At 52.5% G+C, this 13,149-nt stretch overlaps 1 protein-coding gene across 3 annotated transcripts; it reads right to left on the reverse strand.

The window, feature by feature from the left end:
• Positions 1 to 5,483: 5,483 nt before the first annotated feature.
• LOC108927592 (neutral cholesterol ester hydrolase 1-like) lies at positions 5,484 to 10,047 on the reverse strand. 3 transcript variants are annotated; one of them, XM_029246502.1, is made up of 5 exons: positions 9,838 to 10,047; positions 7,668 to 7,896; positions 7,327 to 7,396; positions 7,049 to 7,220; positions 5,484 to 6,612 (listed from the first exon to the last, which is right to left on the reverse strand). In XM_029246502.1, exons 1-5 carry the CDS (start codon positions 10,024 to 10,026, stop codon positions 5,995 to 5,997), a joined length of 1,278 nt encoding a protein of 425 aa, XP_029102335.1. In that variant the 5' UTR covers positions 10,027 to 10,047; the 3' UTR covers positions 5,484 to 5,994. The 3 variants fall into 3 exon arrangements, with proteins under 3 accessions (XP_029102335.1, XP_029102334.1, XP_029102336.1); XM_029246501.1 differs by having other exon boundaries at positions 5,484 to 6,636; XM_029246503.1 differs by having other exon boundaries at positions 7,327 to 7,393; positions 7,644 to 7,896.
• Positions 10,048 to 13,149: the final 3,102 nt, after the last annotated feature.

The raw sequence follows: 13,149 nt of genomic DNA on the forward strand, positions 1-13,149 counted from the left end.
ATGCAAGCTTTTCTCCTAAGCAACTTGCAACGTACTTACCCATTTTATACAGCTGGGTCGTGTCACTGGAGCAAGTTTTAGGCTAAGTACCTTGCTCGGGGGTGCCACGGCCAGAAATCGAACCGGGGAACCGGGGGACCTTTGGGTCCGAGGGCCGCTGAAGGCAGCGGCTGTGCCGAATGGCCTTTTATATTGACATCGATTCATTCGGCAGACTCTCCTCCAACAGCTCAGCGAGGTACAACTCGGAGAAAACAAGAGTGCTTTTCGCCAACGGGCAGATACGTGGATGCCGCTACGCGATCCCTTAAGTACGGTCAGATTTTCCGATGCCTCCGATTAAACCAGCATACATCACACGAGTAGGTTCATGTAGAACTGGTTTATTGATTTATCAACAATAAGGTTTACGTGCGTTGCTGCAAAAAAAATCCTTGTCCACAGGCGTAAATGAATAAAACTGGAGCAACTCAGAATAACTAATAAAGAAACAAGACATGTCTGAACTCCTACGCTGTTCCGTTCCAGGCATCCCAACTGTAAAAAACTGATTTCTGGGAGGGCGCTCCCCCTCCCGCTCCCCTCCCACTCCTCATTGGCCACTACTAAACGCTGGTTGGTCTCACCGTGACAAATTTTGCCCAGTGAAATAAAAAAAAAAGTTATCTGAGAGTGAAGGTGCAACTTTAGAGGTTCACTGTAGACGTGGCTATGACTGAGAGATGACTAGAGCCCCTGAAGTCCATAGCCCCTGGTTTGCTGTAAAAATTAAAGTCTTAAAGCAAAGAAAATTAAAACATTAAAATGTCAAGTATGAAAGAGACAGAAATGTAATGCAATACAGTAATTTTTTTTATGAATGCACTTCAGTAAAAGTAAAAAGTATCAATGTCCAAATGTACTCTTTAAAAGTACAGTTTCTCTAGCGATGTATTTGAGTACAAGTAATGGAGTAGAAGTAACTTGTCACTTTCCACCTCTACTTCTGAGCCTGAGTGTGAAGTACAATTCTTGTGAAAAGTTTATGATAATCCTGATGTGGGAGGTGGTTTGGGATGCGGGACAGTTGCTTTATGGCAGGTATGCAGGCAAGAGGCAGATGGTGCCCTCAAGTCAGCGGGTCACGGTACACAGCAGTACGTTGTTGTGATTTACTCGTGGCTTGGATTAGTCTAAAAGATGGAGGGAATTCCCACACGTTTCTTTTCTGGAGACGACTGCACTGTGGGATGAGATAACTGCACCATGAGACCAAGTTGGCAGAAGGCTGCGATGACTAATAAATAAGAATGTGTTTGCGACGGCTCCGCACGCTGTCCTGCCCAGACTGGTGCTGCCGAAGAGTCGTCTTCGCGCACGAACCGACAGCGTTCGCCGAGCGCGTCGAAAGCGGGCCTTCAAGCCGCCCCCCGCCGTACTCGCAGTCCTGCGACGTGACGGTGATGTCGCTCTTGTTTTGGACGTTTTTCTGCGAGTGGAATGCAGGGCCCTCCAAAAACAAATTCGCCGCAAAGTTCGTTTCACCAGCGGGTCGGAGTTACTCCTACTTCAGGACTTAGCGAACAAATAACCTGCAACCTGAGACTTTACTGGCCCAATCTGTAAAGGAGTCAGGGACAAATGTTCCGTTTTCTCCAAGTCAGCAGTTTTTTTTTCCTAATTTCCTCTGGAAAATGTAGTGTAAAGCACCTTGCTGCAGTTTGCCTATTGAACCGATTTATCGGTACACGGCGGATCGAAGTTTCATCGTTGGCTCTACGTTTTTTGTTTGCGTGTACGTGTGTCTTTGTGAATAATTTGGTGATAAAATTTCTTCCAGCACAAGTCACACTTGTAGATGTTCTTATGCGCTCTTCTCGAGTAAACAAGCGGGTTCTGTCACATTGTGGACATAAGCCAATGGTGAAGAATGGTCCTCGTGGGGCTCTTTCGCGTTTGGCAGCGCCGTCTCTGGGTATTTATCATTCGCAGCCATTCCCCGATTCCCTGGGGTGCTTCTGCTGTCGCTGTGGGGAAGGAGAAGGGGACCGTCCCCCGGAACCACGCGTGCACACGTCACTTTTCATCACAAAGGAAAAGGAATACCGCTGTAGTGTTTTTCTTCTTACGAGCCGTTTTACGTTTGTCGCTTTGCTCCGTTGGTCACGTCCGGCGTACGGTATTGATGACTGTCAAAATGAACGGATCTTTTTTATCGGAAGAGATTTAATGCAGATTTCTGTTGTCCTCCGGAGTTTCACTTGTTCTTCTGACGTGAGCGTACGGGTCGCTGCCAGTGGTACAAGCGTAATTCTCAGCTCAGTGAAGCTTTGGTCATCCTGCTCATTCTCTTTTTATTGGGTGCGGTCGCAGTCGTTCAGCGGAGCCTTTTATCGACAAGCTGTACGGTACGACGAGTGTTTGAACGTGCGACCCGAGGGCTGCGTGCAGTCCGCTGTTTCACGTGACGCGGAACGAAAGACCATTTTAAAACGATTCGTAAATACTACAGCTGCCGTAAATAGCATAACTTCTTCCGAATCGCATAAAGCTGTTACGTTTCGACGTGCACTTGAACAGAGAAACAAAAACGATGAGGTAAATTATATGTTCTCAATTTAGAAATGTAAGATTCAGAGCATCACTTTCCGTCATGTTTACGGTGAGGCCCTCGGATGGGTTTCGAAAAACGATCGTGGAAAACCTTTCCAAAAAAAGGTTGCATAGCCCTGCAATAATGTGCAATAATATCATTTTAACCCTTCTGGACGCTGGGAGCATCACTGAAGTTATTCAGGTTAAGACCCCACTCGAGGGTACAGCAGCGAATGCCCTCCCCAAATCCGCAACCTCTCGGTTCTTGGGCACGTGCTTAAGCGGACGGCTACCGTTCGCCCTGCCTCTCTCGCGTCCTCTGAGCTCTTACGGCGACCTGGCGACCCTGCCGCTTGCGCTGCGTGTTGATCCTCTCGATGGAGGGCGTGACGAGGAAGTGCTGAACAATGGAGGCCACAATGCGGTTCAAAGCGTCCAGGACAATGTGAGCTTTTGCAGAGTTTCGTTTTCTCGAAATCCACCCACGTGCGACAACGGAACCCATAAATAGGCTGCTGCGCTACTTAGACTTAGACCTTGACCCCAACGCAGCCAGGCGCGCTGAGCTGGAAAGAGAAAGGCACACGGTGTAGCTGTAGCAGGGCTGCGCATGCCCGTTCTCTCCGTTTTTCCTCATTCCATCGGTGTCGAGCTGCACGCGAAACAATGGCGCCGGACTTCAGTTTTGCTTTTGAAATTCTTCCCCTACAGAGAGCTGGCCTGTCGGGGCACGACACCTAACAAGTTATTCCGGTTCTTCCAACGTGCAGGCGAGGCAATCGAGTGAGCTTCTGCCGCCTTTTATCGAGCGTGCGGAACTGTCCTTTGAAAGTCCAAAATGTTTGCACACACGCTAATCCCCTAATCCTTAGAGTGACGACAATGTTGTACCAGCTCACGGTTTTTTATCCGCAGTTGCTTCCGGTGTTAATCTGCCGTTTAAAACCGTCAAGCCATTTATACAGCTGAGAATTTTTCGCTAGAAGATCTGTGGGTAGGAACCTCGCTCAAAAGTACAACAGCAGGAGCAGAGATTGAATCCGGGTTCCTTGACTTTAAGGTGGTGGATCAAAGCACCATGCTGTCCGTTCCGATACGGAATGCGAGCCAAAAAGTACAGGGTAGAGCCAGACCGTTTTTCTTTGTCTGAGGCTGGATACAGCCCGGCGATGAAGCAAACAAGCAAGCAAACAAACAAACAAACAAACAGTATGATATAGAGCACAGTGCTGCAGATTCCTGCAAGAACTGGTGCAAAAAGGACAAAGCAGACAAGCATACAGATTCCCTTTTCTCCACGGAAGGAAGAGAAAATATTGGAAATAATCTCTGCATGGCTCCTTTGATTAAAAAGAGAAAGAATTAATTTTGTAAAAGAAATGCAAAGAGAAAGTGAGCCCCGGGCAAACCACGCGGTTACAAGGAACGCGAACGAGTCCCGAGAGGCGATCGCTTCGTTCTCCTCGCGTTCCCGGAGAGAAAAGGGCTCGAAAGCGCAACCTGCTTCGGGGACACAAGCGTATCTGTATTTGTGAGGGTGAACACGTCAAAGTACAAGATGTTTAAAGAAGGAAACTGCTAAAGCCATGCTGAGGTCTGCAGCAATGACACGGAAAAGAGCCGGCGCACATATGGACGTGGCCCCTCCTACTGGATGGAACCCTCTCCAGTAGAGTAACGAGGGGCGCCGACACGTATTCGCCCACCTTCCCCACTTTTATTCTACCGGGAGCGTTTAGTCCCAACATCTGCTCACCCGAACACGTGTCCTCGTGCAGCGGGGGGACCCGCACGAACAACGTGCCGACTCCCTACCGAGCGAACGGGCCTCGAACCCACGTCCGGCGACAGCGGCGAGACGCGCTACGTGCTGCCCCTGCTCGCATCGTCGGTTCCAGTAAGTTCCGGTAACTCGAATGACTTTTCGCAGTTCTTTTCGAATTCTTGCTGTTCTCACGGTGGTGAAAAACGAGAAGCCCTTTCTCTTACCGCGGCCCGTACCCTAGTACGGCGGCAGCCGAGGACCGACGCGGTAAATCCGGCGACCATCCTGAGGAACGATTAAAACTGTGACACTTCCACGGACGGATTTCTCTCGGTTCCACCTTCTGAAACGCAACAAAGTCGGAGGCAAACCGAGCGAATGAAGCTCACCGAGGTCCAGGGGCCGCAGCCGACAACAAGCGGCTGCTTTTCGTACGACATTTTATTGATTTTTTCACCGATGGCTGTTGAAGGAAAGTGGAAAAAGACACTGCAAAAGAGGATTACAGAAATACACAAAGTATTTTTGCTACACAAATGTACTCGAGTGAAAATGAAAACGATCGATGCCGGAAATGACGCGGAAAAGCATTTGTTTTTCGGACATTTACTCGAGTACAAGCGACGGGTTACATTTACCTCGTTCCTACCCACCTCTGTACTCAGTACACAGCATCTCATAGCTCCCCAGGGCCGCTTTGTGTTTATTTGCCATGTGTTTCCCTTCCGTGTGCCATGTGACAAGAAGGAAGTAAAGAAACAAATACAGGCTTTATATATTGAACCAGAAAGTAAGAAACACAGAAAGGAAAATCCCTACTGTTGATCCCTAGTGTCGCACAGCCTGTTTTCAACTTCAAAATAAGCTTCAAGTACAGAATCAGTTATACGGTACCAGTACCAGTACCAGTGTTGGGGCTGAGTACCGTCCATCCGGTCTCCGTTGGGATTAAATGTCTGTGTGCGTAGAGAATAACCGGGGAAAAAGAACAGAAAATAGCACAACAATACCGTAAGCCTGGGGGGGGGTGCGGTGGCGCGGTGGGTCTGGGGTTCGAGTCCCGCTCGGGGTGGCCTGTGATGGACTGGCGTCCTGTCCTGGGTGTGTCCCCTCCCCCTTCGGCTTTGTGCCCTGTGTTGCCGGGTTATGCTCTGGCTCGCCACAACCCTGCTTGGGACAAGCGGCTTCTGTGTGTGTGTGTGTGTGTACGCTTTAATCCTCAATTGACAAGGGCAGGGAGCCTTTTTGGTCATTTTCTAGGGTCTGAAATTCCTTCGGCCCCCGACGACACAGACGTGGCTGTCGAGTTAAACTCTAGGAGAGCTGCAGAAGCGCACGTGGCTGCAGCGTGACGGCGGAACAAGGAGTTCGCTGCGATGACCACATGCGACGAACGCCCGAGTCCCTGTTGGCAGACAAAAACAGCACACAAGCTCTCTGCGCAGCCGCTTCTCCCCCGCGTGACACCCGGCAGCTCGGCTCGTCTCGCCGTCCAGCCTCCTTGCATTGACGCGTTGCATTGCACCGGAATGTTCTCTTTGCCTACGTCGCCAAAGGAGAACCTACAATAAATAAAACTCGGACAGTCCGTAAGAGCTCTACGCCTCCCCGGGCGAACAAATAGGCGAAAAGCCGACGGCGTACGAGTCGGGACGCTACAGGTTGTCATCCAGCCAGCGGATGTAGTTCTCCACGGTACGCTGTCCCACCGAAGAGTAGGCTGGCCAGAAGGCGAAGACCATGCAGCCGTGGAAACCGTCCTCGTAATGGTCGTGGGTGACGGACACAGCCGCCTCCTCCAGCCGCCGCCCATACATGAGGCCGTCGTCCCGCAGCACGTCGTGTTCGCACGTCAGGATGTAGGTCCGCGGAAGCCGGGCTAAGACGTCGCGCTCTGCCAGCAGGGGGGCGGCCCGTGGGTCGAGCAGCGCCGGAACCTCCTCGACGACCTGCGCCAGCCCGTGTGCCGGGGCCACCGGTTTGTAATGTTTCCGGAAGGAGGCCGGGAGAAGCTGCGTCCAGTTCACTTTGGCCCGACCCTGTGCGGTCCAGTAGACGTCCAGCGCCGTGTGTTTATTGGCCAGCAGGGGCTGGATGAAGCTCAGGTCTCCGTCCAAGTACTCGAGCCAGAAGTGGGCCATGAGCGGCCGGTAAAGAATGGGCACGTTCTGGTTCTGCTGGTACGACGGCGTGTTGAAGTCCAGCGCCTGAAGCACCGGGTAGATGAGGGCCTGGACCTTGAACTTACTGGGACTGCTGCTGTCCGTGGCAACCTGTACAAACGGTAAATCGGCAGACTGGTTCCAAATTAGTCAAACGAGTCATGGGAAGCGACCTGTCCTTCATCATTATTATTGCTGCTGCTGCTGCTGCTGCTGCTTTTTCTCTTACTTTCGCAATGTTTTCAGTTACTGTCTTTGAGATTAATTCCATCTCCCTGTCTCTCGAACCCCTGCGACCAGCGTAAAACCACGGAAGTGCTTTAGATTCCTGCGATTTCTAAACCTCGGTTCAGTGTAAGCGCTCTCAGAATGTGCAATTACTCTGAATAATACAGGGCGTTGCCGTCCTTTCCGGAAAAGTTCTGGCTCACGCCCGGCTGTACGACCTTGAGTACGACTCGTTCGTAAGGGGGTCGAATCCCGTGCCGACGAGACCAAGAGCACGAAAGGCCGCCGGGAGGGCAGCGCCGCCCGGCATCACACCTACCTGCTGGGCGACGGCAGCCGCCAGGTTTCCGCCGGCGCTGTCCCCGGAGACGCCCACCCGGGACGGCTCCACCGAGTACCGGGCCAGGACCCGGGGCTGGAGGAAGTACCGGGAAGCTCGGAGAGCATCGTTGTACTGCTCCGGGAAGCGCGCTTCCGGGGCCAGGCGATAACTGCGGGGAGGAGGCAGAGGAGGAACGGTTGAATCGGCGACCTCGCGGGAACGCAAAGCCCCTTCGCAACCAGGCTTTAAAACGGGAGGAAAGGAGCCGCACTTACTCTATGGACACGACGACCCCCTTCAAATCCTCCGCCATCCTTCGGCACAGCGAGTCGTACGATCGCATCCCTGTTGGCAAACACCCGAAAAGCACGGAGGAAAGCACAAAGCACGCGTACCGCGTTTTACATCTAGCGCCCGCTGTTTCGAGCCCTTTTGCTGCCCTTGTGCACCTGGTGCAACCGGACCGCTGTCTACTGATGGCGCACAACGCAGAGGCTGTGGCTACCGTGGCAAACAAAGCAGCTTCTGGACTCCGACACACACGTGCGCACGCTCGGAGCCACAAAACGTAACAACGCTAACATGAAGTATCCATTCGCTGCGCCGCTCCACTTACTGGCGCTGCCTAGGGCCCACCCTCCTCCGTGAAGGTAGATCACGGCTCTCTTCAGCTCGCCCTCCTTCCGCCGCGTCGACTCAAAGACCCGAACCTGGACCCCAGCGAAAGCGGTGTCGGTGACCAGCACCGCTTTGCTGGAGCGCGGCCCCTGGACCTCGAAGCGATTCACGGCGAAGTTCAGCACGTAGATGCGGTGGCTGAGCCCCAGGTCGTGGGCCAGGTTGCCCTGGGCGGTTAAGAAACACACGACAAGTTCCCTCCGTAAATACGGGCACGTGCATCACTCGGGTGTTTCCGTCCGATTCGCATCGCAGCCGAAGGAATTCCGGAATGTTTGTCCACCCTTCTGGAAGTTGTACAAATGGGCTCTGTCACCGACACGGCTCCCGCCGTCACGGCCTCCACCCCGGCGCTATGAGGCGCACCTGCAACGCATCTGCGGACAAACATCTAAAAGGAAAGCGCGGAACACGCGCCTTTGCGGAACCTTGTTCGTCCCTGCTACTCACTCGCGCTTTTTGTTATCGATCTCCCGACCTCCCTTCTTCCTCGTTCCTGCTCCTCGTCCTCGACTTGCTGCTTTACCACGACTCCTCGCCCGTCTGCTGGATTACGACTCTCGGATTCTCTCGTCGGATCTCGCTCGCACGTCGCTGACCTTTTGCCCGTTTCACGACCATGTCTTTCGGATCGTCCCACGAGAAAGCTTCCTGCGCTCCGCGCTCGGGTCCGACGCATCCGCTCCGGGGGAACACCGTGACACGCGCGTGTTGTAACCAGTTCACCTTGAGTTCTAGCTCTATGTACGTGGACATATTTGCGGTGTCCTGTGCTCTTCAAAAATATAAAATACTGTGAGATGCGCGTCACTTTGGAGAAAAGGGTCTGTTAAACGAATAAACGTAAGTCACGCGCACACGCGCTGCCTGGAACCGCTTGTCCCATACGGGGTCGCGGGGAGCCGGAGCCCAACCCGGCCACACGGGGCGCGAGGCCGGAGGGGGAGGGGACACACCCAGTCCGGGACGCCAGTCCGTCGCAGGGCACCCCGAGCGGGACTCGAACCTCAGACCCGCCAGAGAGCGGGACCCGGCCAAACCCGCTGCGCCACCGCGCCCCCATACGCATAAATGTAAATGCGCTTACGATCATCGGTAAATGAGATTCCCGTGGCTGTTGCGTGTAGCTACGCGCCCCGGAGCTGTACGCTTCGGCAAGGCAACCGAAAAGCACCGCGTCAGTAAAAAGGCACAGGTTTGGCGTACGTCGCCAACACCGGTTAAAAACATACAGTGACCCGGCGGCGTGCAGTCGCCGCATCGCATCCTTTATTGGCCGGAAAGAAGGGTTATCCAAAGCTTGCGCCTTAGTCATTTATACCGCTGGATATTTTCACGGAAGCAATTCCGATTAAGTTCGGGTCGAAGGAGGGTAACGCCACAGCAGAGCGCATTTGTAGGGATTTGGCGCGAAAGTCCCTCTGGGCCCAGGTCCAGTCCTTAATCACCGTACCACCCGGTGGCCACCGCCGGCACTTCACGCCGGGATCCCTGCCGCGTGTCGGAAATACGTGAGCTTACGAGAGCGCGCGGCGCTCCGGGTCGCGCTTCCACGTGTTCAAAAGCGGCGCAACGCAGGTGAGTCCAGGCCTCCCATCGCCTGGGAACAAGGGTGCGATGGGGGGTCAGCACGCGCTCACTGGGTCGAAGTTAAAAGTGGTTCTTAAAATAAAAATAAAAAAAGCCTCAGCAGAGTGTGACGAAAGTAAAGGGGAAGAGACGAGTAAGAGGAAAAGGGGAGTGAAATTTCTCAAACGCTTCCTATGTAAAAACGCTCTTTCTCTTACGGCGCGTAAAGGGGGGTCGGTGGATAATAAGATCATGGGCACGAGCCGGAGCAGATAAATGACAAGCACGGAGGCGAAGGACACTTTGTCACAAAGTTTGTGAATCCACACACTGACTGATGCTGAGCTCTCAGACCTGTTTGTTACTCCGAGCGCCACCGACTGCGAACAGAAAGTAAAATGAGAGTAAAATGAGGTCACGGTGATGTCACCGCGAGCGAGGTGCACGAGCAGTAACTGTGGATCCGCGTCGTCGTGTGCCGCTGTGACCGTGACCGGCTCACTCTCACGCGACGCGTCGCGAGTCACTCCTTTACTTACCAGGATCATGACCCCCCGCAGCAGCGCGTCCACCACTCTGAGCTTCCAGGGCTCCGAAACGGTGTTGGGCAAAGGGATGTAAACATAGTAAGCGAGCACGGCTGTGAGCAGGAACAGGAGCGCAGGAGCGGTCCTCATGGCTGCGGCTCCCCGGGCGCACGGCGCTCTGCGCGACGCGAACCGGCACATCCACTGACACGAGTGACACGGAGCGGCACGCAGCGGCACGCAGCGCCCCTGAGCGGCGCTTCAAAATAAAAGTCCCCAGGCGGTGGCGCCGAGGAGCCGGAGCGGCAAAGGGCCGCAGGGAAGGCAGCGGGTCCGGCGTGGCCCCGACGTGTCGCTCTTGGCGACTTTTATTCTGAAATGTCGCCCTCCGTTCGATCCCGGAAATGCGACGGGTTTCATAACTCCGAATGTGTTTATGTCGTTGCGTAACCCGCGTGGGTGTGGAGCTGCGGGAGGCGGCGACTGCCTTCGCTGTTGTTTTGTGCACCTTGCAGCACTTGAAATGATTGTCGTTCACAAAATGCACAGCCGTTTTTTTCAGAATTAAAACGAAGCAGCCGGTTAGGATATTTCATCTAACTGTGGGGAAAAAAATAAAATAACTTTTTTTTTCTTCTTTTTTTAAACCGGACCCAATACACATACAGGGCTGTTCTGGGTCACTCCATATAACATACATAGGAAATCACATTTCTCAGTTGTACAAGTGCGGAAACTGAAGGGGCAGAGTTTTTTTTTTAGAAAAATGTCCTTCGGTACTACACTACAGGAAAGAGACGGGCGAGCAGAGCAGGAAACCGCAGGATTTTAGCGCAGGATCAAATTAGTAAAAATAAAACTCTTTGAGGCTGATTATCATGTCACTGTCAAAAAAAGCGTCAAAAAGCGAAGCGCGTGCAGCAAACCAACCAGTCCAGTGTGTCTCGTTAGCGGCTTAACTGGAGCCCTCAACCTGTGTGTGTGTGTGCTCGGTTATGCTGGCGCTTCTCTCTAGCTTCAAGAGGCGAGTGAAATCGGTCACCCCAACATTCAAAGTAAGAGACGCGCCCGTCCAGTCCAGGTGTGTCGCGGACACGTTTTTCGCCGCTGAATTTCAAGTCGCTCCAACGGCGACCTCTGCTGCTCACGCGCGGTACTGCAGCCGCTGTGCAGCGAACGACGTTCGACACACGTTTCCTCGCAGCTGCTGCGAGTCAAGAGTCGAGAGGCTTTACTGTCCCTTGAACCATATACAGGTGCTACAGTAACACAGTGAAAGGAAACAATGTTCCTCCAGGACCACGGTGCTACATAAAACAACACAGTTACCTGCACAGACTACATGAAGTGCAACGAGAACTGAGCGAGAGTTAAACCTTAAAGCAGCAAAATAAACAATGTCTAGATGATCATTTACAGTTTCTGCATTCAGCAGGTGGCTGAAGCTACCAGACCGTTCACTGCCGAGCTTCATCCAGGAAGAAGGAAACACGTGAGTGGATTTGCGCTCCAGCAACGGAATGTGGGCATCGGCGAGGAAACGGATCCAGCTTGTTTGTCCCTTGTAATTAATTAATATTTTTCCCCTCGTGATCCTTCCCAAGCAAACTAAAAAATGCATGAGCCACGAGTCCCGACGTCAAAGGATACTGTGCTTCGGTTCCGAGGCCCTGCTGCTACCAGCTTCAGCTGAGCGAAGCATGCAGCGTGAAGAAAACTTTGGCCATGGGGGAACTCGCGTGTGCAGCATATAGTCACTAGTGCAATGGCCTCAGCACCCAGGACAGCTCCTTGATCCCAAGCGCAGCGGCACCGGAACGGTCCGCACCTCGCGCGCCTCAGGCACGTTCCCCAGTTACTCCGAGGGATGAAGGGGGCGACGAGGGCAGCAGCAGGAGGCTCAGCAAGAAGCTGTGAGGCACTGAGCATCGCTCTTCTTTTTCCTTCATCGCTGCAAGCCTTCCATCCATTGGGCACCGCACAGCTTGTGTCATTATTGCCAATTGCACTGCACGCAAAGGGAACCCTCCAGTTCTTTGAAGGATGAAGAAGGTAGGAATCTGCTTCGTACTCTGAGCTCCAGAACTTCCCCCGGAGGCTCAGTGACACTTAGATGGTGTTGGTGGTGGTTCTGCAGGCCTCCGGTGTCATCTCCCACAGCTGCTCAAAAGCATCATGCAACTCCGTCATTTGCGCTTATGTGGTGCTTTTGAGAGTTTACACCCTGCACCACCCTGTTTGTGGCACCATTGCAGGACCCCCCCCAAGATGCTATTTGGAACAGGGTCTGGACACAGGATAGTGAACAAGTGCTTTTTATTACACATGTGTTTTGCTGCAGCCGAGACGAAGGCACAGAACACAGTACAAAAGCAGTGGCCCAGATATAGATGCCCCCCACAGGCTACCCTGTGCTTCCCAGAATCCCTGAGGGGGAAACTGTAGCGAACAAGAGCCACTATAAACACAGAGTGCTGCGTATAAACACAAACACAGACACCAGCTATGTACAACTGTACAAGTGTTCAGAGAAATCCCCTCATTATACAATATTTACTGGGTATCATCCAATTTTTCCCCCTCGTCTACCTGCTTCCCCCGCGAGGAATTCCACCATATTGTAACTGCGAGGATATTGTTAACTTGCAATATAGATCTTAAGAGCCAAGAGAGGCTTTATTGTCATTTGAACCGTTTACAGGTGGTACAGTACCACAGTGACAGGACCACGGTGCTACGTAAAACAACACAGAGTTACCTGCACAGGCTACATAAAGTGCACGTGTGCAAAACTTGTGCAAACGGCGCAAGACATTTCAGCAATTTACTAAATGTGTTAATTAATTTAATAATGTGTTATTACAGCCCTGGCTCCAAATATCCCTTATTTATAGTGTGATGGAAGCGTAAATTCTTCCGGTGTTTCTAACGGACAGCTGTTGAAATCCACCGGGTCAAAACTGGGGACAACTGGACACTGCCCCCCCCCCGAACCTCCCCATTTAGTTGGTTACTCTGAAGCTGGACTGGGGGGGGGGGTTGAGACCTGTCTCTCTGAAAACTGTCCTCTTACCCCTCGACCCACTTTGTCCTTAACACTTAACCTGCAAAAACAGTTCTTATTTGAATGCTGTGGGAAAACACTGTAAAAAAAAACACAAACTATCAAGTCAAAAGTTTACAAGTCGCTGAGAAACAGAAATACACGGAGGTAAAAATGTGTGTAAACAGCAGTGAGAAGACAGTACATGTAATTCGGCACCTGGTTGCTATAGAAACGAAAGGAGGTAGAAAGAGAAGAGGTGAGAAGCCAGGTTGCGGGAA

This window comes from Scleropages formosus, chromosome 19 (assembly GCF_900964775.1).
Source record: "Scleropages formosus chromosome 19, fSclFor1.1, whole genome shotgun sequence".
In the NCBI taxonomy this organism is placed as follows: domain Eukaryota; kingdom Metazoa; phylum Chordata; class Actinopteri; order Osteoglossiformes; family Osteoglossidae; genus Scleropages; species Scleropages formosus.